The following is a 23624-nucleotide window of genomic DNA, read 5'->3' on the forward strand; positions in this document are numbered from 1 at the left end:
CGGAACGGAACGGGCGGCCGTCAATAAAAAATGCCTATTCTTGTCCGCCAAGCACGGACAAGAATAAGACATGTTATTTTTTTTAGCGGGGCCGCGAAACGGAGCCCCATTGAAGTGAATGGGTCTGCATCCGAGCCGCCAAAACAGCGGCTCAGATGCAGACCCAAACAACGGCCGTGTGCATGAGGCCTTATTCAAACCATTCTGAGATTGTTTTCTCGCAACACATTGTACCTTATGATAGTGGAAAATTTTAGTCAGTACACTGCGTGCAGAATTATTAGGCAAATGAGTATTTTGACCACATCATCCTCTTTATACATGTTGTCTTACTCCAAGCTGTATAGGCTCGAAAGCCTACTACCAATTAAGCATATTAGGTGATGTGCATCTCTGTAATGAGAAGGGGTGTGGTCTAATGAAATCAACACCCTATATTAGGTGTGCATAATTATTAGGCAACTTCCTTTCCTTTGGCAAAATGGGTCAAAAGAAGGACTTGACAGGCTCAGAAAAGTCAAAAATAGTGAGATATCTTGCAGAGGGATGCAGCACTCTTAAAATTACAAAGCTTCTGAAGCGTGATCATCGAACAATCAAGCGTTTCATTCAAAATAGTCAACAGGGTCGCAAGAAGCGTGTGGAAAAACCAAGGCGCAAAATAACTGCCCATGAACTGAGAAAAGTCAAGCGTGCAGCTGCCAAGATGCCACTTGCCACCAGTTTGGCCATATTTCAGAGCTGCAACATCACTGGAGTGCCCAAAAGCACAAGGTGTGCAATACTCAGAGACATGGCCAAGGTAAGAAAGGCTGAAAGACGACCACCACTGAACAAGACACACAAGCTGAAACGTCAAGACTGGGCCAAGAAATATCTCAAGACAGATTTTTCTAAGGTTTTATGGACTGATGAAATGAGAGTGAGTCTTGATGGGCCAGATGGATGGGCCCGTGGCTGGATTGGTAAAGGGCAGAGAGCTCCAGTCCGACTCAGACGCCAGCAAGGTGGAGGTGGAGTACTGGTTTGGGCTGGTATCATCAAAGATGAGCTTGTGGGGCCTTTTCGGGTTGAGGATGGAGTCAAGCTCAACTCCCAGTCCTACTGCCAGTTTCTGGAAGACACCTTCTTCAAGCAGTGGTACAGGAAGAAGTCTGCATCCTTCAAGAAAAACATGATTTTCATGCAGGACAATGCTCCATCACACTCGTCCAAGTACTCCACAGCGTGTCTGGCAAGAAAGGGTATAAAAGAAGAGAATCTAATGACATGGCCTCCTTGTTCACCTGATCTGAACCCCATTGAGAACCTGTGGTCCATCATCAAATGTGAGATTTACAAGGAGGGAAAACAGTACACCTCTCTGAACAGTGTCTGGGAGGCTGTGGTTGCTGCTGCACGCAATGTTGATGGTGAACAGATCAAAACACTGACAGAATCCATGGATGGCAGGCTTTTGAGTGTCCTTGCAAAGAAAGGTGGCTATATTGGTCACTGATTTGTTTTTGTTTTGTTTTTGAATGTCAGAAATGTATATTTGTGAATGTTGAGATGTTATATTGGTTTCACTGGTAAAAAAAAAAAATTGAAATGGGTATATATTTGTTTTTTGTTAAGTTGCCTAATAATTATGCACAGTAATAGTCACCTGCACACACAGATATCCCCCTAAAATAGCTAAAACTAAAAACAAACTAAAAACTACTTCCAAAAATATTCAGCTTTGATATTAATGAGTTTTTTGGGTTCATTGAGAACATGGTTGTTGTTCAATAATAAAATTAATCCTCAAAAATACAACTTGCCTAATAATTCTGCACTCCCTGTATAATTAACCTTTATTTATTAAAAAATCCCAAATTGACAGAAAATTTGGTAATATTGAATTTCTCTGCTTTTAAGGCCTCATGCACACAAATGAATTTATTTAGCGGTCAGCAAAAAACGGATCCCCAAAAAATACGGATGACATCCGTGTGCATTGCGTATTTTGCGGAACGGAACAGTTGGCCCCTGAAAGAACATTACTATTCTTGTCCGTAGTTGGGGAACGGAAATATAATCATACGGAAAAGAATGCACACACTTCAGTTTTTTTTGCGGACCCATTAAAATGATTGTTTCCGTATACGGTCCACAAAAAAACTGAATGGAGACGGAAAGAAAATACATTTGTGTGCATGAGGCCTAAGGCAGATAGTGATACATCATAAAATAGTTATTACTTTACATTTCCCATGTGCCTACTTTCATGTTTGCATCATTTTGTAAAGGTAATTTAATTTTTTTAGGATATTAGAAGGCTTAGAATTTTAGAAGCAAATTTTAAAATTTTTAAGAAAATTTCCGAAACCCCCTTTTTTAACTCCTTAAGGACTCAGCCCTATTTCACCTTAAGGACTTGGCCATTTTTTGCTAATCAGACCAGTGTCACTTTAAGTGCTGATAACTTTAAATGCTTTGACTTACCCAGGCCGTTCTGAGACAGTTTTTTCGTCACATATTGTACTTCATGACACTGCTAAAATTGGGTCAAAAAAGTAAAAATTTTTGCACAAAAAAATACCAAATTTACAATAAATTTGGAAAAATTTGCAAATTTCAAAGTTTCAGTTTCTCTACTTCTGTAATACATAGTAATACCCCCAAAAATTTTGATGACTTTACATTCCCCATATGTCTACTTCATGTTTGTATCATTTTGGGAATGTCATTTTATTTTTTGGGGATGTTACATAGCTTAGAAGTTTAGAAGCAAATTTTTTAATTTTTCTGAAATTTTCCAAATCCCACTTTCTATGGACCAGTTCAGGTCTGAAGTCACTTTGTGAGGCTTACGTAATAGAAACCACCCAAAAATGACCCCATTTTAGAAACTGCACCCGTCGAGGTATTCAAAACTGATTTTACAAATTTTGTTAACCCTTTAGGTCTTCCACAAGACTTCATGGCAAATGGACATAAAATTTAAGAATTTGGATTTTTTGGAAAATTTTCCAATATAATCAATTTTTTCCAGGAACAAAGCAAGGGTTAACTGCCAAACAAAACTCAATATGGGTTTCCCTGATTCTGTAGTTTGCAGAAACACCCCATATGTGGTCGTAAACTACTGTTTGGCCAAACGGGAGGACATAGAAGGAGGGGAACGCCATATGGTTTTTGCAAGGCAGATTTTGCAGGACTGGTTTTGTTTATACCATGCCCCATTTCAAGCCCCCCGTTGCACCCCTAGAATAGAAATTCCCAAAAAGTGACTCCATCTAAGAAAGTACACCCCTCAAGGTATTCAAAACTGGGTTTACAAACTTTGTTAACCCTGTAGGTGTTCCACAAGAGTTAATGGCAGATGGAGAAACAATTTTAGAATTTCAATTTTTCAGAAAATTTTCCATTTTAACCCATGTTTTCCAGTAATAAAGTAAAGATTAACCGCCAAACAAAACTCAATATGGGTTACCCTGATTCTGTAGTTTGCAAAAACACCCCATATGTGGTCCTAAACTACTGTTTGGCCAAACGGAAGAACATAGAAGGAGGGGAACGCCATATGGGTTTTGGAAGGCAGATTTTGCAGGACTGGTTTTGTTTATACCATGTCCCATTTCAAGCCCCCCGTTGCACCCCTAGAATAAAAATTCCAAAAAAGTGACTCCATCTAAGAAAGTACACCCCTCAAGGTATTCAAAACTGGGTTTACAAACTTTGTTAACCCTTTAGGTGTTCCACAAGAGTTAATGGCAGATGGAGAAACAATTTTGGAATTTCAATTTTTTGGAAAATTGGCAGGGGGGGTCTAGGGTCTGAAAGCTAGAAAACAATAAATTTAGATAAAGTGTTTTTTGTTTTGTTTTTTCCTAACTAACTTTTCCCTTCTATCCCTGCCTAACGGTGCCTCTCCCTCACTGACCCTAACCTACCTGGAGGGTGATGGGTGCAGGAGGGTGATGGGTGCCGATGGGGGGATCACAGTTGCCTGGTGAGGACGGTGCTGGACGGTGCAGGTGCTGAACAGGAAGAGGAGGGGAGAGAGGAGCACTGGAAGTTTGAATCTCGCGCCTCTCACCCCGCACCAATCAGCACCCTGGACAGCGGCATTCAGCACCACGGCCAGCAACGCCTCTCCCAAATGCTCGGACACCGATCGTAGTCCTTTTCCGGTTCATCGGGTCACCGGAGACCCGAATGGACCGGAAACGCAGCGAACCGCAGGTGTGAATTGACCTGCGGTTTGCTGCGATCGCCGATGCGGGGGGTCACATGACCCCCACCCCGGCGTTGTGATAGGACGCCCGCTGAATGATTTCAGCCGACATCCTGTTGCGATTAACCCCCGCCGCGCCGCAATCGCGATTTGAAGTTAGGACGTACCGGTACGTCCTGAGTCCTTAAGGACTCGGGAAATAGGGCGTACCGGTACGTCCTAAGTCCTTAAGGGGTTAAGGACCACTTCAGTTATGAAGTCACTTTGTGGGGCTTACATAGTAGAAACCGCCCATAAATGACCCCATTGTAGAAACTAAACCCCTCAAGTTATTCAGACCCTCACGCTGATGTTAAAAGCTGAGACTTTCCTGACTGGAATATATTGGCTAAAGTTTTAGCTTTTAACATCAGCGTGAGGGTCTAGCCAGTATGGTCAGTCGCATATTATTGTGGTGCACCTTTTTTCAGTGATTTATGTATTCATATATTTTCATCCACACATTATTTCATCTTGTGTAGGATGTTTTTGTGGTGCATGTGGTCCGCTGCCGGGATCCTCCATTGTATGCATTTTTGCTGGGGATGGCGTTAGCAACAGATCACTTGCGGAGGAATTGCTCCCCCGATTATAAACACACTACAGTGTTTGGGGTTGACGCCTCATGCACACGACTGTAGCTCTGGTCTGCATCCGAGCCGCAGTTTTTGCGGCTCGGATTTGGACCCATTCACTTCAACGGGGTCGCAAAAGATGCGGACAGCACTCCGTGTGCTGTCCGCATCCGTTGCTCCATTCCGTAGCCCCGTTTTCCGGACAAGAATAGGCATTTCTACAATGGGTCGCCCGTTCCGTAAATTGCGGAAGGCACACGGGCGGCTTCCGCTTTTTTGCGGATCCGCGGTTTGCGGACCGCAAAAAAACTGAACGCTCGTGTACATGAGGCCTTACTCAGTGATTTTTCTTTACATGTATTGAATGTGCTAATGCTTGTCATTGGTAACATTCTGGTGCACCTGGTAGCCTGTGTCACATGGCCTGTTTTAGGTGGGGCTCGCAGCCTCCTCCTCCCTCCCATTGTATTAGTGATCTTACTATGGAGGTATGTAGGAGTTTGGCTGTGAGTCGGTCCTTAGCACCTATCAGACTATGTTCACACACGATAGGTAGTTTAGCGGTAGGACACACGCCACACTGAGACACCTTGACGAGGTGCGCAGGGCTCAGATATGTTCCTGAGTGTAATATATTAGCTAAAGTCTCAGCTTTTAACATCAGCGTGAGGGTCTAGCCAGTATGGTCAGTCACATATTATTGTGGTGCACCTATTTTGAGTGATTTAGATTTTCCATTTCAATTCATTTTTTCTTGTAACGCATCATGGGTTAACAGCCAAAGAAAACTCAATATATATTATCCTGATTCTGTAGTTTACAGAAACATCCCACATGTGGTCGTAAACTGCTGTATGGGCACACGGCAGGGGACAGAAGGAAAGGAGCGCCATATGGATTTTGGAAGGCAGATTTCACTGGGATAATAATAATTAAGTTGCAATATGATATTTAAAGGGCTTCTGTCACCCCCCAAACAGCAATTTTCAGTATTGGACTTAATATAATTGCTAATATACGCAGAGTCCATATATACCCCTCTTACCTCTGGCTGTGCTTTAAATTCTTTAAAATAGTACTTTGACATGCAGCCACTACAACCACCAAAGAAATGGGGTGCCATTTATTTTACAAAAAGTATATTTAGACACACTATACCACCAACGCTTATAAATAATATACCCATAATTAATAAATAAATATATATTTATATATATGTATGATATATACACTATATATAAATATATATATGTGTGTATATATATATTAATATATCACACAAATATACATATATATATATATATATATATGTGTGTATATATATATATATATATATATATCACACATATATAAATATATGTATATACAGGGAGTGCAGAATTATTAGGCAAGTTGTATTTTTGAGGATTAATTTTATTATTGAACAACAACCATGTTCTCAATGAACCCAAAAAACTCATTAATATCAAAGCTGAATATTTTTGGAAGTAGTTTTTAGTTTGTTTTTAGTTTTAGCTATTTTAGGGGGATATCTGTGTCTGCAGGTGACTATTACTGTGCATAATTATTAGGCAACTTAACAAAAAACAAATATATACCCATTTCAATTATTTATTTTTACCAGTGAAACCAATATAACATCTCAACATTCACAAATATACATTTCTGACATTCAAAAACAAAACAAAAACAAATCAGTGACCAATATAGCCACCTTTCTTTGCAAGGACACTCAAAAGCCTGCCATCCATGGATTCTGTCAGTGTTTTGATCTGTTCACCATCAACATTGCGTGCAGCAGCAACCACAGCCTCCCAGACACTGTTCAGAGAGGTGTACTGTTTTCCCTCCTTGTAAATCTCACATTTGATGATGGACCACAGGTTCTCAATGGGGTTCAGATCAGGTGAACAAGGAGGCCATGTCATTAGATTTTCTTCTTTTATACCCTTTCTTGCCAGCCACGCTGTGGAGTACTTGGACGCGTGTGATGGAGCATTGTCCTGCATCAAAATCATGTTTTTCTTGAAGGATGCAGACTTCTTCCTGTACCACTGCTTGAAGAAGGTGTCTTCCAGAAACTGGCAGTAGGACTGGGAGTTGAGCTTGACTCCATCCTCAACCCGAAAAGGCCCCACAAGCTCATCTTTGATGATACCAGCCCAAACCAGTACTCCACCTCCACCTTGCTGGCGTCTGAGTCGGACTGGAGCTTTCTGCCCTTTACCAATCCAGCCACGGGCCCATCCATCTGGCCCATCAAGACTCACTCTCATTTCATCAGTCCATAAAACCTTAGAAAAATCAGTCTTGAGATATTTCTTGGCCCAGTCTTGACGTTTCAGCTTGTGTGTCTTGTTCAGTGGTGGTCGTCTTTCAGCCTTTCTTACCTTGGCCATGTCTCTGAGTATTGCACACCTTGTGCTTTTGGGCACTCCAGTGATGTTGCAGCTCTGAAATATGGCCAAACTGGTGGCAAGTGGCATCTTGGCAACTGCACGCTTGACTTTTCTCAGTTCATGGGCAGTTATTTTGCGCCTTGGTTTTTCCACACGCTTCTTGCGACCCTGTTGACTATTTTGAATGAAACGCTTGATTGTTCGATGATCACGCTTCAGAAGCTTTGCAATTTTAAGAGTGCTGCATCCCTCTGCAAGATATCTCACTATTTTTGACTTTTCTGAGCCTGTCAAGTCCTTCTTTTGACCCATTTTGCCAAAGGAAAGGAAGTTGCCTAATAATTATGCACACCTAATATAGGGTGTTGATGTCATTAGACCACACCCCTTCTCATTACAGAGATGCACATCACCTAATATGCTTAATTGGTAGTAGGCTTTCGAGCCTATACAGCTTGGAGTAAGACAACATGCATAAAGAGGATGATGTGGTCAAAATACTCATTTGCCTAATAATTCTGCACGCAGTGTATACAGTACAGACCAAAAGTTTGGACACACCTTCTCATTCAAAGAGTTTTCTTTATTTTCATGACTATGAAGGCATCAAAACTATGAATTAACACATGTGGAATTATACACATAACAAACAAGTGTGAAACAACTGAAAATATGTCATATTCTAGATTCTTCAAAGTAGCCACCTTTTGTTTTGATTACTGCTTTGCACACTCTTGGCATTCATCTTGATGAGCTTCAAGAGGTAGTCCCCTGAAATGGTCTTCCAACAGTCTTGAAGGAGTTCCCAGAGATGCTTAGCACTTGTTGGCCCTTTTGCCTTCACTCTACGGTCCAGCTCACCCCAAACCATCTCGATTGGGTTCAGGTCCGGTGACTGTGGAGGCCAGGTCATCTGGCGCAGCACCCCATCACTCTCCTTCATGGTCAAATAGCCCTTACTTTCAAAGTTTTCCCAATTTTTCGGCTGACTGACTGACCTTCATTTCTTAAAGTAATGATGGCCACTCGTTTTTCTTTACTTAGCTGCTTTTTTCTTGCCATAATACAAATTCTAACAGTCTATTCAGTAGGACTATCAGCTGTGTATCCACCTGACTTCTCCTCAACGCAACTGATGGTCCCAACCCCATTTATAAGGCAAGAAATCCCACTTATTAAACCTGACAGGGCACACCTGTGAAGTGAAAACCATTTCAGGGGACTACCTCTTGAAGCTCATCAAGAGAATGCCAAGAGTGTGCAAAGCAGTAATCAAAGCAAAAGGTGGCTACTTTGAAGAACCTAGAATATGACATATTTTCAGTTGTTTCACACTTGTTTGTTATGTATATAATTCCACATGTGTTAATTCATAGTTTTGATGCCTTCATAGTCTTGAAAATAAAGAAAACTCTTTGAATGAGAAGGTGTGTCCAAACTTTTGGTCTGTACTGTATATCACATATATTTATTAATTATGGGTATATTATTTATAAGTGTTGGTGGTATAGGGTGTCTAAATATACTTTTTGTAAAATAATGGCACCCCATTTTGTTGGTGGTTGTAGTGGCTGCATGCTTATTAGGCAAATACTTACCTGAATCAAGCATCCAGCGACGTCACCGGACTCTCCGCCTCCTTACCAGCAATGCCGGCGTCTTCTCTTCCGGGTGTAGGGCTGACGTCATTGGCGCAGGCGCACTGAGGAAGAAGCAGCCAAGCGAGCGTCCTTCTCTCAGAGCGCCTGTGCCAAATGAGGACCGGTACGGCGCAGGATTTCAGCTGCAGACAGGGCCAGCGGAAGGAGGAAAGCGCTCGCTGGCCCTGTCAATCAAGTGGAGGAGGGGGCGTTTTTTTAGACTGAGGATGCGGCGACTACCAGCAAGTAACCTCCCAACTTGCTGGTAGTGAAGAAATTTGCATATCACAAAAGTACTATTTTTTAAGAATTTAAAGCACAGCCAGAGGTAAGAGGGGTATATATGGACTCTGCATACATTAGCAATTATATTAAGTCCAATACTGAAAATTGCTGTTTGGGGGGTGACAGAAGCCCTTTAAAGACCCCCTGATGCACCCCTAGAGTAGAAACTCCAAAAAAGTGACCCCATTTTGGAAATTACAGGATAAGGTGACAGTTTTATTGGTACTATTTTGGGGTACATATGATTTTTTGATTGCTCTATATTACGGTTTTTGCGAAGCAAGGTAACCAAAAAATGGCTGTTCTGGCACAGTTTTTATTTTTTGTTTTTTACGGTGTTCACCTGACAGATTAGATTATGTGCTATTTTTATAGTGAAGGTTTTTACAGACGTGACAATATCAAATATGTCTACTTTTATTTTTCTTTTGTTTCAGTTTTACAAAATAAAGCATTTTTTTTTTTAAAAATCATGTTTTTGTGTCTCCTTTTTCTGAAAGCCATATGTTTTTCTTTTTCGGGCGATTATCTTATGTAGAGGCTCAGTTTTTTGTGGCATGAGGCGATGGTTTGATTAGTACTATTTTGGGGTACATATGACTTTTTGATCGTTTGGCATTACACTTTTTGCGATGTAAGGTGACAAAAAATGTATTTGAAAATTGATTGATTTATTTAAATTTTTTTACGGTTTTCACCTGACAGGGTAAATGATGTGATATTTTTATAGAGCAGGTTGTTACGAATGTGGTGATTTGTCTATTTTTTTTATATTTACCGGTATTTTGGTTTTGCTCAATAAAAGCATTTTTGAAAGAAAAACAATCATGTTTTTCTATCTCCATTTTCAGACAGCCATACCTTTTTTTATTTTTTCGGCGATTGTCTTAGGTAGGATCTCATTTTTTGCGGGATGAGATGACAAATTGTTTGGTAGTATTTTGAGGTACTTTTTGCTCGCTCGGTATTACACTTCTTGTGATGTAAAGTGACAAAAATAGCTTTTTTTGGCACAGTTTTTAGTTTTTAGGGTGATGACCAGATGGGGTGGATCATGTGATATTTTTATAGAGCAGGTTGTTACGGACGATACCTAATATGTCTATTTTTTGTCTTTTTTTTCTATTTTTTACAATTTTGTATGTCACTTTTTATGGGAAAAGGGCATGTTTTTTTACTTGAGACTTTTTTTTATTGTTAAAAACACTTTTATTTCACTTTTTTAATTTTTTATTTTTGTTCCACTATGGGACTTAAACATTTTGAGGGTCTGATCCCTGTTTCAATGCAGTACAATACATCTGTATTGTACTGCATTGATTATCAGTGTATTACACAGTGTAATACACTGATAGTTTGCCTATGAGACCCAGCCTGGGGACTTGGCCTCATAGGCCTCTGTAACTGCCGAGCCCCAAGACCTTTGAAAGGCTTGGGGCTGCCATGGCAACCATGGATGAGGAGAGAGAGCGTGAAACTCCCATATGCCGCGCTAACTGCTGACCGCGGCATATGAGGGGTTAATCAGCGTTATCACCGATGCTGGTGGATGCAGCAGGGGTCCGGCTGTCAGTAACAGCTGGACCCCTGCTGCTGATCGTGGCACCGCATGCTGGGGGAGGGCAAGGACCACAGGATGAGAATGCTCATCCTGGGGCACCAAGTACCGGCAATTTAGGACGAGCATTCTCGTCCTAGGTTGTTAAGCTGTTAACATTTCAATTGAAATAAAAAATTATTTCACATAATAAAAGCATATTAAAAAGAAAATGTAAAAAATATCCTACATTTTTTGTTCTGTCTCTCTTCCACAAAATCCTTGCTAACCTACAGACAGTAGGGCAGAGGAGATGGAGGAGAGTAGCACATGACTGCAGCACTAGACACTTGGCTTTTTTGTAGTCTGTGACAAGAGGACACATACAGTAGGTAGATCTGCATAGGAGCTGCATAAAACAAACCCGTAGGATCTCATCAATGCTTTTTGGAAAGTTATATATAAACATATTTTATCTTAGATGCATTGCATCAATAAAAATGTTGTGAAGGTGTATATAGCCTTTATGATTTCTTTAAATTAAATGATATAACAATAAATAAACAATAAAGTACATAAGACATAATGTTAAACTTAAAGATTTATCTGATACAAAGTCATAAAACAGAAGTGCCATGTTCACCCACCAGATACAAAGTAAGTAATATAATAAAGTCATGGTGATGAGTCTAGTGTCTCCCTTTCTACTGTAAAATCCACAGAATGATTTTCTAATATAATAACCCATAAACATATGCAATAGGATATAATTCTCAAACATTACCAGCACGATACCAGCCTAATGTACCTTTACAGAGAGAGTTCAGAAGACAGATAAGAAGGAGGGCCAAGGTCCTGGGATGTCATACAGAAACATTGGAGAAAAGGAGATTTCACCCAAAGTTTGTTGAAATACTAGTTAAAGCTCATAATAAAAGAGGAAGTCCACTTTGGGCCACCCTTATTTGCTAGAACACAAGGGTGTCCCACTGCTGAGACCCTCACAATTAGTTGGAATCTGTGTAAGCTTTTGATTTCCCAGCAGCTCCATTAGAGGGGAAATGAAATCAATAGGCTGCCAATGTGATACATGGATGAGTCGGGTCCAACATTTTTACTCTGACTAATAGATGGGGGCCTCTAATGGGACCCTCCCGCTTAACTTAGATGTCCCAAATAATGTATTTGAGCAAAAATAGTTGTGGTCAGGGCGACGGCCCTTGAACGTACAACACAGAGCTTACCGAAGGCTGGATAATGCCGGGAGCCCGGAGCGAGGGTAGGCCTAAAAGGGGCCCTACCCCAATAGAACTGAAGAGAAAAAGGGCCGGGTGGGAGGGGTAACTGGCTGCACGTCCCGTCTGTAACTCCCGCCGAGGTTATAAGGGCAGAGGGGGCGTGGCCTCTGCCCTTCCCACAAATACAGGCTGCCCGGCAGCCTTAACCACTTGTGGTCAGGGCGACGGCCCTTGAACGTACAACACAGAGCTTACCGAAGGCTGGATAATGCCGGGAGCCCGGAGCGAGGGTAGGCCTAAAAGGGGCCAAAAATGGAGACATAATCATACTGTTAAACACTTTATTGTAGTATTACAGGGCAAGTGAACAGAACGCATCACGAATCTCAGATTGAGGGTTCGGTACATATCTGGAGAAACATGACGATCTCCACCGCCCCATACTCCTGATGACATGCGATGGTATTTTGTGCCTAGAAGCAGCTGAGGCCGCCCCAATGCGAAAGGAGTGGCCCGAGATGGCCTTGGGATCCTGACCCAACCCTGCAACCAAGGAGCGGACATGGGACATGAACTGAGATGTGGACAAGGGACCCCCCTTAAAGGGAAGTAGAGGACTATCTGGGGCAGCTGCCTGCAACCCTGCAGACAACTGCTGCAGCGCATTGACCGGGCACCAGTCGTTGTGTGAGGGGTAAAACCTCACCAGCGTTGGAGGTCCTGTTTGAGTGGTCTTGGTAGACCGGATGCTGAGTATAAAATGGTCGTGATGCCAGGTCAAGTGCTGCTTCTGAAGATGATGGCTGTTCCGGACGGCAGTGGTGAATTCCCCTGGCCGGAGGAACCCGTAAAAACCCAGGTATAGGGCGGCTTTAATGACTGTGCTAACCAAAGGCCCAAAAGGATTACCATCCAGAGCCAAGGACAATTGCCTAAACAAGGAGCCGGACATGGGTTGACGAACCCCTGGCCTACTAGTACCGGCTTTCTCAACGCCCCGGAGCGTGGCCTTGATGGCCTGTGATGTGAAGAAAGATACTCGGGCAGGGTTGTTCAATGTGAATTGATGTTGAATCCCAGCCAAGTACAGGCGGATAGTGTTGTGCGCGAGACCGAGGTTGGCATGACAATGCGCAATAAATGCCATCACAAATGACACGTCATCCACGTTGCCTTGTGGATGATTTTTTGCAAACTCCTTATAAAGGTTCCAGCCCGTGCGATAATTTCTGATCGTGTTCTCAGAAAGGCTCTGGTGCAAGAGATCCTTGGCTGTCCCGATCAAAGCCGTTAATCCCACACCAGGTTGCTGTAAGCTGGAATGCCCGCCCCGGTTGCGTCTGCATGCGGCATAACCTGAAAAAAGACATCAGCGTTAAACCGGGACAGCGCATCCGCCGCCGTATTCATGGAACCCTGAATGTGGGAGCACTCGAAGCAAAAATTATGTACCATGGACAGCCACACCAACCTGCGCATGAGAGACATGATTTTAGGGGATTTTGCTCTGCCACTACGGATGATGTCAACCAAATCCTGACTATCAGTGATAAACAACACCCTCGAGTCTGACCAGTCCTGGCCCCATATATGGGCTGCTGCTACCAACGGATATAACTCCAACAGGGGGGATGACCGAAGAGCCTCCCTGTCCACCGTGATCTGGGACGGCCAGGCACCGGCCAGCCAGTGATTGCCAAAAATAGCAGCAAAGCCCTTGGAAGCGGCTGCGTCAGAATAAATCGTGGGAGAGGACGGGTCCCGGGGGGGAATGAACAACCTTACCCCATTCCATGAAGACATAAATGTATTCCACATGGACAGATCCGCCATGGCCTGTTGGTCCAACCGAATAATACTGTCTTGCTCTGGGGCTGATGGCAGGAGCAGCAAGAGCCGGGAAACAAAGGTACGTCCCTGGGGCATGACCCTCATGGCGAAGTTCAGCCGGCCCAGTAACGATTGGAGGTTAGTCTTGGTCAGGAAGCAGGACTTGGACGCTTCCAGGATGGCTAATCGTATCCGCTGCAACTTCTCCTCGGGGAGCCTTGCTTCCAACCTCACTGAGTCCAGGATGACCCCCAGGAAGGTGATGGTCTTGGAAGGACCTACCGTCTTCCCCGAGGCGACCGGAACCTGGAGCGCCGAGAATAATTCCAGTAGGGAGGATAAGTTGGAGGGCTGCTGGGCCGGGTGTTCCACTAGCAGGAAGTCGTCCAGGTAATGGATGCACATGGGCGCCTGCCCATGTTTGACCAGGATCCAATGCAGGGCCTGGGCCAGACGGTCAAACAGCCATGGGCTGCTCTTAGAGCCAAACGTTAGACGATTGGCAAAGTAGTACTTGCCTGCCCACTTGATACCGTAGTACTGCCACAGTTGCGGATGGATCGGAAGCAGTTTGAAAGCGTCCGCGATATCCGTCTTGGACAACCAGGCCCCCCTGCCTGCCTTGAGAATAAACTGAATCGCCTCATCGATAGAGGAGTACTTCATACTAAACTCCTCCGATGGTATGAGGGAGTTGATACTGGGTATGTGAGAGGAATGAGGAGCCGAGAGATCATAGATCAGTCTTTTTTTATTAGAATCCTTCTTAGCCACCACTCCAATGGGGTTAACCCTCCACACCTCAAAGGGGATAGAATTAAATGGACCGATGAGGAACCCTTTTTCCAACTCCAAGGAAACCGCCGCTTGCACAGCCTCTGGATCCTGTCTGGCAGAGAGGAGATTCTCACACTCCCAGTTGGCATGTGGAAGGGCCACCAACCCCGTATGGAACCCCTGTGACAGACCCGTAAGCAGATGCACCACAAACTGACGATCACCATGCCCTTCTAGAAGTGCCCCCAGGAGATCAACGTTGATGTCGGTTAGTCATGCCTGTTTAGATGCCTTTTTTGGACAGGTGGACCTTGGATGTGCCCGAAAGCAGACTGTGCATACGTGGAGGGCCCTGCACCCACTGAACATGCAGTGACCGAAGTTATAATTATTACATATCTGGCTTTTGCCCAGATACACAATCGGCCTACCAAACTTATCCATGAGGGCCGGACCCCTGGTGACCCCCGATGTACCTGGAAGGGCTCTATCTGGACGGGAGGCCGCCTCGTTGGGGCACCATACCGTATCATGAAAAATGGATTGGCATGAACCACAAGTGGGGGCTCGGAGCCCCGCAAAGTGCCTGCAGAAAAGCTCCATGTCTAGCACAGCCCAATTGGTTATGAATTGAAACTGTGCTAGGGAGGCTGCGGCTTTAGCCGCGAAGGACCGATGGTAGTCGTAGAACGCCGAGCCCCCATACTTGTGGCCCAAATCGGTGACCTGATATAGGTAGGCGTCCAGCTCCTCCCTCCTATTGGGCTGTGCCGAACAGATGACGTCCCTGAACAAACTAAACGCGAGCACAAACTCGGGTATGGATAGTTTGCGGTTCAGTCGGGCATCTTTGGATTTCATCACTACTGACACCTCCCCGCAATCAATGGTTCTGTGCTCGCTAGCATCATGAGATGCTATAAGAATAGATGCCAGGTTGACCTCTTTGCCCGACAGTATATCCCTCCTGATATTTTCCGCCACAAAATGAGCTGGGACAATGGCCGGCGGAGTAGCTGACATACCTGGGGGACATGCCACTGGCCCTGACACCGCCGTCACGGGCGACACTGACTGCGACGAGGTGGAGGCCCTGGACTCCAGCTCCATGACCCTGTGCTGGATGTCCGCTACAGAGGCAGCCAGACTCCCTATAGTGGCATTCAACTGAGCCAGCGATGCCTGGACAGTAGGAACTGCCAGCTGCTCGCTGGATGGACCCGGGCTAGTCACCAGCAGCCTATAAAGTTCGGCTTTCCTGGCTGAGGCCGGATGACTGATGCCCCTTCTATTCAACTCGGCCACCAGTTTCGGAATTGTCCAATTCCTCAGGGATCCATGACCAGCCAGACCGGAAACGACGGACCCGGAGATGGACGAGGCATCGTCGATGTCTGAAGCCTGGGACATGTTGACCACGGTGCAATACTCTACGCCCCGGATATCACCTGAGGACAAAACCTTTGTTACTAGTACCGACCCAGGCGTGTCTTGGACATCCCGATGGCCCCTCCCCTTTTTTTTTTTTTTTTTAAACAACACTACCCCTAGATTTATGGACGGCCTGATGGGCCTGAATTGATACTCACCTGGTAACGGAATTCGATGAAAAAAGGTAACGATACCGTACTGGAGGCCCTTGCCACCGACCGAGGTGGAGGCTTGATAATGGGAAAACCGAAGGCAACGAGACCCCAACGTGCTGCCGTGTAAACAAGAACAAGAATGACAACCTAAATGCACTGGGAATAACCCACCTGGTTGCGTCAGGCCGTACAACCTGCCCCTAAGGGTGAACGAGAAACATGCCTAAACGTTTTACGGCCACCAAGATGAGGACAGAAGGGCCAATTACCAGGATGACAAAAGTGCCTGTGGCCAACCCCCGGTGACACATAACATAACCATAAAACAGGACATACCACCTACTGCACGTACGGAATCCTTGGAACGGAATGGTGCGTCAGATACTTGATCAGACGAAAACTCTGCAATATGATGATGCATGACAGAAAAAGTAAATGTACAATAAATAAAATTTTCCCCTTTTTTTTTTTTTTTTATAAAACAGACATTGGCCCAGCTGTACCCGCACAGAAAAAAAAAAAAAACCATCACACTGCTCCAGAGCAGGAAAGTAGACGATACCTAGATTAGGGTAATCATACAAAGACACTCCAGGGAATTTAAATAGCGATCTATGTGAAATGTGTACAACAACACCCTCCTAAACGTCCGTAGACAGTGAAAACACGTTTAGGGCCCACTGTCTATGCAAGCCAACCTAGACATAATAGTTCCCCCTCATGATTGCTTGCCCCCGCAACACGCAGCTGTTGATCCATAAAAAAAACCACACAGACACTGAAGATATATGTATATATTGCTCCCCACTGCCCGCCACATGGTTGAAGACACTGCCATGGTTAAAAGGCCTGTTAAGTGGTGTGCAGGCATACGCAGTCCATATAAATGAACCCCGTGACTGATATTGTCTGAGGAGTGGGGAGCCATATAAGGCAATATTCCAGCCATACTTAATGTGACTTCTTATATCCCAAACCGGCATTTTCCGCCTGTAATTACCCATGCTTAAACTCACAGGCTTAACCAGTTTGTCCTGTTCCCATGGCAACCAGCACACGTGCCTAGGAACAGCACGCGCTGGCCTATAGCGCAACTGCGATCCACCATGGCCCCCGGCGGGTTTAAAGAACCAAAGAGACGCGTTACCAGGGGCGGCTCCGCCGGCGTGCCTAGCAACCGGCACCAACTGCCGCCCCCCGGAAACACACACGCCTCTGGCTGACAGTGCCGGCCGGCTGGACAAGGAGGTGAGCGGAGCTCCGACCCCCCAACCCCCCACGTGGATGTGCAGACCCCCGGTGATGAGCCTTGCACCGTGCACTGAGTATGCCGCACCGAGGTAAGACTCCGACCCGGAACCGGCAACGGACGTATCTTACCTGACACGAGGAGACGCCGACCCATACTTACCCGACACGAGGATTGAAGGCGCGGGACGTGCAGGAACCAGACGAGACTGGACGATCCAGGTAACTGGCTGCACGTCCCGTCTGTAACTCCCGCCGAGGTTATAAGGGCAGAGGGGGCGTGGCCTCTGCCCTTCCCACAAATACAGGCTGCCCGGCAGCCTTAACCACTTATCTAAACCACGCAACAAATGTTCTAAAAGGAAATGGGTACAGGTTTTATCAATTGCTTGGTCATTGCTGATTAGGATTTCTGGTCACTGCTGATCAGCTGTTCATTTGGGCAGTGCATATGGCGGGGTTATAAACAGATGGCTTCTTTGTCATAAAGGAAAATCTACGATTGAACTACAAGTTGTTTTTTTTAGCAAAATTAGTGTTAACTTGTTAGTACAGCACTTACTTTCCCAAAGCATAACACTCCAGTGTCACATTTTGGTCTTTCAAAGCATAGGTATTTGGAAATGAAACTTGAATGTCCGCTGCATAGCGCTTTGCAACTGAAAAACAATTACCATAAAATATAAATTATTCAAGGCTATTTATTACAATAAAATATTTGCTGTAGCTACTGTTTATCAAAAATATTTAACTTTATTTCCTCAAGGGTAATTGAGATAGATAGACAGAAAAATAACGCATTAGGCCTCCTGCACACGAACGTGTGCGCCCCGTGACCGTGCTGCGGCCTGCAAATTGCAGGCCGCAATGCACGAACACCGACCATGGGGCAGCTGCAGCGGATCGCGGACCCATTTACTTTAATGGGTCCACGATCCGCCTGTTCCGCAAAAAGATAGGATATGTTCTATCTTTTTGCGGAACGGAAGTACGGGACGAAACACTACGGAAGCACTCCGTAGTGCTTTCGTAGGGTTCCGTTACGTGCTTCCGTTCCGCACTATTCCGTATCTCCGGATTTGCAGACCCATTGAAGTGAATGGGTCCACATCCGAGATGTGGAATGCCCACGGAACATCGCCCGTGTATTGTGGATCCACATATGCGGTCCGCAGCACGGGCAGGGGACACCTACGGTCGTGTGCAGGAGGCCTTATGCATGTTACAATATATGAACTCATACAACTCAAAGTTAATGCAATTCTCAAGGCCAAACTTCTTCTGTGTGGCAGCTCCCCCAACCAAGAGGGTCAGGCTGCCGGGACCAGATCTATGCTGCAGGGGAATTACAGTTTTACAGTGGATGTACCATTTACCACATATGTATCAATTAATAAACAAAAACGATAATCCATACCTTCTGGTTGTGGCAAAAGAGATATATATCTGCTAAATACACTTTTTGTAATTGAAGGACTGGATACAAAACACGAGTAATTGCCTCGATCAGCTTGTTCTACTTTTGCAATGTACAGATTTCCATTTATCTGAGTAATAAACCTTCGTGAATCCATAGTGATAAAGTTTGGAAATTCGTTTATAATCCATCTATAATTAAGATCATCTAGAAAAGAAAGAAATGTGAAATGTTAAAAATACTACTCTAGAATAAAACATATTCTACTGTAATAATTACCTAGAGAGTCATTGAAACTTTGTGTAGAAAAATCAGGCTCCATCAGTACCAAACTGGCAATGAAAACCTACATACTGGAAATCTTTTATCAATGTCAAATGACCCCTCTTCAGATAAATTTGCGTCTGACATGTGTGACTTGTCCATGTTATGGGAATAAAGGACTTCAATGGTGACAACTCCTATTGCTCAGTGCCTAGCTTTCGTCGGTCGTTGTAAGCCAAAACCAGAAGTGGGTCCAGACTACAGAAGAGGCACACATCTTTACATTATACTTTTTCTATGCAGGTTCCAGTTCTGGCTTTTGATTACAAACACTGATACAAAATCCTGACCAGAATACAGACTGTAGTACAGGCATACGGACCCATGTAAAAGCCATTAAAAGGGCTCTCTAAAGTGGCCTACAGGAGTGTGCAGGTTAGAGAGAATTAGTGATATCCTATATGTGGTCTAGGTAAGAATATTCCTCTTTAGAGTGCACTGAGATGATAGGAGATTGCGACTGAGACCCCTTGTATCAGCTAGAACAGGGGCGGATTAAGTGCACAATAGGCCCAGGGCTGTCTACCCAACTCGGGCACCTCCCTCCATTTTAATTTTAAGTTTTTTTTTCTGAATGAAGAGGCTGCAGTGCTTCGTGAGCGCCATAGTCTCTTCCTAGGCCCTATGACATCACATTCATCGGTCACGTGGTCTAGGTGCAGCTCAATCTCATCTGAGTGATTGGGGCTGAGCTGCAGTACCAAGCGCAGTGCTATCAAATGGACATCGCTGTCCATTTGGTAAGGAGAAAAGAGGCTGCTGCTCTCACTGGAACATCGTGGTCTCCTCAAATAGCTGATTGTCGGGGGTGCCAGGAGTCAGACCCCCACCATCTTATAACTATCTGAGTACAGATGTCATAGATGCTACCTGTAGTCCTATGTAACACCCCACATAACACAGTGAACTATTGTGTTATGTGGGGTGTTACATACGTAGGACTGCATGGAACATCTACTATTGTACATTATCTGCACACAGAAAGTTATCAGTTATCTGGGATGTTACATAGGACTGCAGGTGACAAATTAATTTCAGTTGCCAAATTTTAAATACATATGATTATAATAAAAAAGACTTGGAGGAGAAGATGAGACGCAGGTCACAGTAGTGAGTTAGCTCTACATATAGGGGAATACAGCACCACATATAGGAGAATACAGCACCACATACCTCTTACATTCAGTGACTTCTCCTGTCATGTAGATCTTCTCTTTCCTCTTCTCCTCCGTTTGACCCAGACCGCCATGACAAATTCTTCATCTCGTCTCTACAGAGTTTGTTACACATGTTAGATTTCTCATAATTGGGGTCATTTATCAAACTGGTGTAAAGTACAACTGGCTTAGCTTCCCATAGCAACCAATCAGTTTCCACCTTTCATTTGCCAGAGGAGCTGTCAAAAATGAAAGGTGGAATCTGGTTGCTATGGGCTACTAAGCCAGTTCAACTTTACACCAGTTTGATAAATTATTCCAAAGGTCCCTATAGAGTCTACAGCAGTTATAATGTTCCCTAGAGTGCCCCCAGTAATATTAACACCCAATATTTTGCTCCAGGTAATAATGCCTGTATAGTGTCCCCAAAAATAATGTCTTCTCATAGCAACGCCCCCACACTACCCCCATATAGTAATTTCCCCCACTCTCCCCATATAGAAATTTCCCCCACACTGCCCCATATAGTAATTTCTCTCACACTGCCCCATATAGTAATTTCCCCCACACTGCCCCATATAGTAATTTCCCTCACACTGCCCCATATAGTAATTTCCCCCACACTACCCCCATATAGTAATTTCCCCCACACTACCCCATATAGTAATTTCCCCCACACTGTCCCCATATAGTAATTTCCCCCACATTGTCCCCATATAGTAATTTCCCCCACACTGCCCCATATAGTAATTTCCCCCACACTGCCCTCATATAGTAATTTCCTCCACACTGCCCCATATAGTAATTTCCTCCACTGCCCCCATATAGTAATTTCCCCCACACTGTGCCCATATAGTAATTTCCCCCACACTGTGCCCATATAGTAATTTTCCCCACACTGTCCCCATATAGTAATTTCCCTCACACTGCCCCCATATAGTAATTTCCCCCACACTGGCCCCATATAGTAATTTCCCCCACACTGTCCCCATATAGTAATTTCCCCCACACTGCCCCATATAGTAATTCCCCCCACACTACCCCCATATAGTCATTTCCCCCACACTGTCCCCATGTGATAATTTCCCTCACACTGCCCCATATAGTAATTTCTCTCCACACTGTTCCCCATGTAGTAGTTTGCCCCACAAAGTAATTTGCCCCCCACACTGCCCCCATCAAGTAATAACCCCCCAAACTTGCCCCCTTAAGTAATTTGCCACCCACACTGCCCCATCAAATAATAACCCCCCAAACTGCCCCCATTAAGTAATTTGCCCCCATCAAGTAATTTGCCCCCTTACTGCCCTCCATTAAGTAATTTGCCCCCACACTGCCCTTCATTAAGTTATTTGCCCCCACATTGCCCTTCATTAAGTTATTTGCCCACACACTGCCATCCATTAAGTTATTTGCCCCCACACTGCCATCCATTAAGTCATTTGCCCCCACCCTGCCCCCAATTAAGTAATTTGGCCCCATGGAAACATTTGCCCCAACTGTCCCTGCAGTAATATGTCCTCCTCTGCCCCCCAAAGTTGGCACACACACACAAAAAAAAGGGCTAATACTATACTTACCTGTGTCCGGAATGGTAAGGCAGATGAACGTACACCAAAGCCCTGCGCGCGACACTATACAGGTGCGCGATGACGTCATCACGCACTCCGCGCAATGACTTCACCACGCACGCTGCGCTTTTACCACCACATAGGCCTCAGGCCTACTAGGCCTGAAGCCTATGGCGGTGATAGGCGGCGGGGCAGGGAACTATGTGCTCCTGTGCCCCACCACAGTATGTGGGCGATCGGGTCGGCGTTGGGCCCCCCAGCGAGGCCGACCCAAACGCCCCAATTATAATCCTCCACTGAGCTAGAGTCATGAACCACATCTTGGATCTGGAAGACTAAAAATCTCCTGTATATACTGCTATGCAATACGGCCACAAACTATACAAAGTCTGAGTTTCAACATAACACAATCATGGCAAATACAAGTTATGCAAACATACAAAATTGACTCAGGGATTCAAGGCCCTACAGAATATTGTAAAGCATAAAACTCACTAGAAATTTGCGCAATGTACATTACAGTTACGAAGGATATTTAGTATTAATTCTGCAGGCGTACACTTATGTTTTGTGCTACAGCAGAAAGGTATTTTAGTTTCTGTGAAATCAGTACTGCCTGGAACTCCACATAACCTTTATGATTTCCAACCCCTAAGAAGAGTGCGAAGGTTTCATCTTCAAAGACTGGCATACTGCAGACTTCTAGAAGTGAGTGGGTAATCTTCTTTCAATAGATATACCTTATCTGTGCGAAAGGCAGTGCAAGGACAAGAAATACTGCAAGACAATTCAATTTCAAATATTTTAAAAATCAAATTGGGCATTTTACTTGTAAAGGCTTTTTAGGGATATACAGTAAATGAAGATAGAGGCACAAAATAATTGCGATGAAATGTAGTGAAAAATCATATATTTTTATCTTGTACTGGCTAAACTCTATTAAACTCTATTTTTATTATTTTTTCCTACTAAATATAATAGAAATGCCAAATCAAAGATCCCAAAGTAATAGAATTATTTAATACTGGTAAGTTATCCAAAAACCATTCGGGAGTCACTAAGACCACATGAACATCACTGTATCAAAGGGACTCTGTTATGTAAAAGTCACTAAAATAAATACTAGGGATCGACCGATATTGATTTTTTAGAGCCGATACCAATAACCTGTGAACTTTCAGGCCGATAGCCGAAAAACTAATACTGATATTCTGTGCATTTAAATCTTAAAAAAAAAAATATGTTTTTATATTTTATATGTAAAATTGGGTGATTTATACTTAATATTTTGGTGTTTTTTTTTTTACTTTTTATTTGAGAACTATTTCCCCCCTTATGGGCTCGAACCTGGGATCTTTTAATCCCTTGTCCTATTCACCCTAATAGAGAACTATTAAGGTGAATAGAATCTTACACTCTCCCTGCTGCCCTCCCTGCCAGGGATGCCATGGTAACCGATCGGAGCCCCAGGATTACACTGCTGGGGCTCCAATCAGAAGCTGCCACTGCCACCAATGAAGAGGAGGGGACCCTGTGGCCACTGCCACCAATGATTTTAACACTGGGGGGTGAGGGAGGGGGTTAGGGGGGCGCCACCAATGATTTTAATACTGGGGGTGGCCGGGGCGCACTGCGCCACCAATGATTTTAATACTGGGGGGTGGAGGGGAGGGCGCACTGCGCCACCAATGTTTTTAATACTGGGGGATGGGGTGTAGGGCGCACTGTGCCACCAATTTTTTTAATACTGGGGAGGGCACACTGCGCCACCAATGATAATTAATGTTTAATACAGGA

General features: G+C 44.3%; 1 protein-coding gene across 1 annotated transcript in view; it reads right to left on the bottom strand.

The window, feature by feature from the left end:
- Window positions 1–23624, bottom strand: part of CNTN1 (contactin 1) — a 232856-nt gene that overhangs the window by 66493 nt on the left and 142739 nt on the right. Inside the window, exons 7-8 of the mRNA XM_040410854.1 lie at window positions 18776–18982; window positions 17921–18017 (exon numbers count right to left, since the gene is read on the bottom strand). Coding sequence (XP_040266788.1) covers window positions 17921–18017; window positions 18776–18982 — 304 coding nt within the window. The remainder of the gene's footprint in view (window positions 1–17920; window positions 18018–18775; window positions 18983–23624) is intronic.

Source organism: Bufo bufo, chromosome 1, assembly GCF_905171765.1.
Source record: "Bufo bufo chromosome 1, aBufBuf1.1, whole genome shotgun sequence".
In the NCBI taxonomy this organism is placed as follows: Eukaryota; Metazoa; Chordata; class Amphibia; order Anura; family Bufonidae; genus Bufo; species Bufo bufo.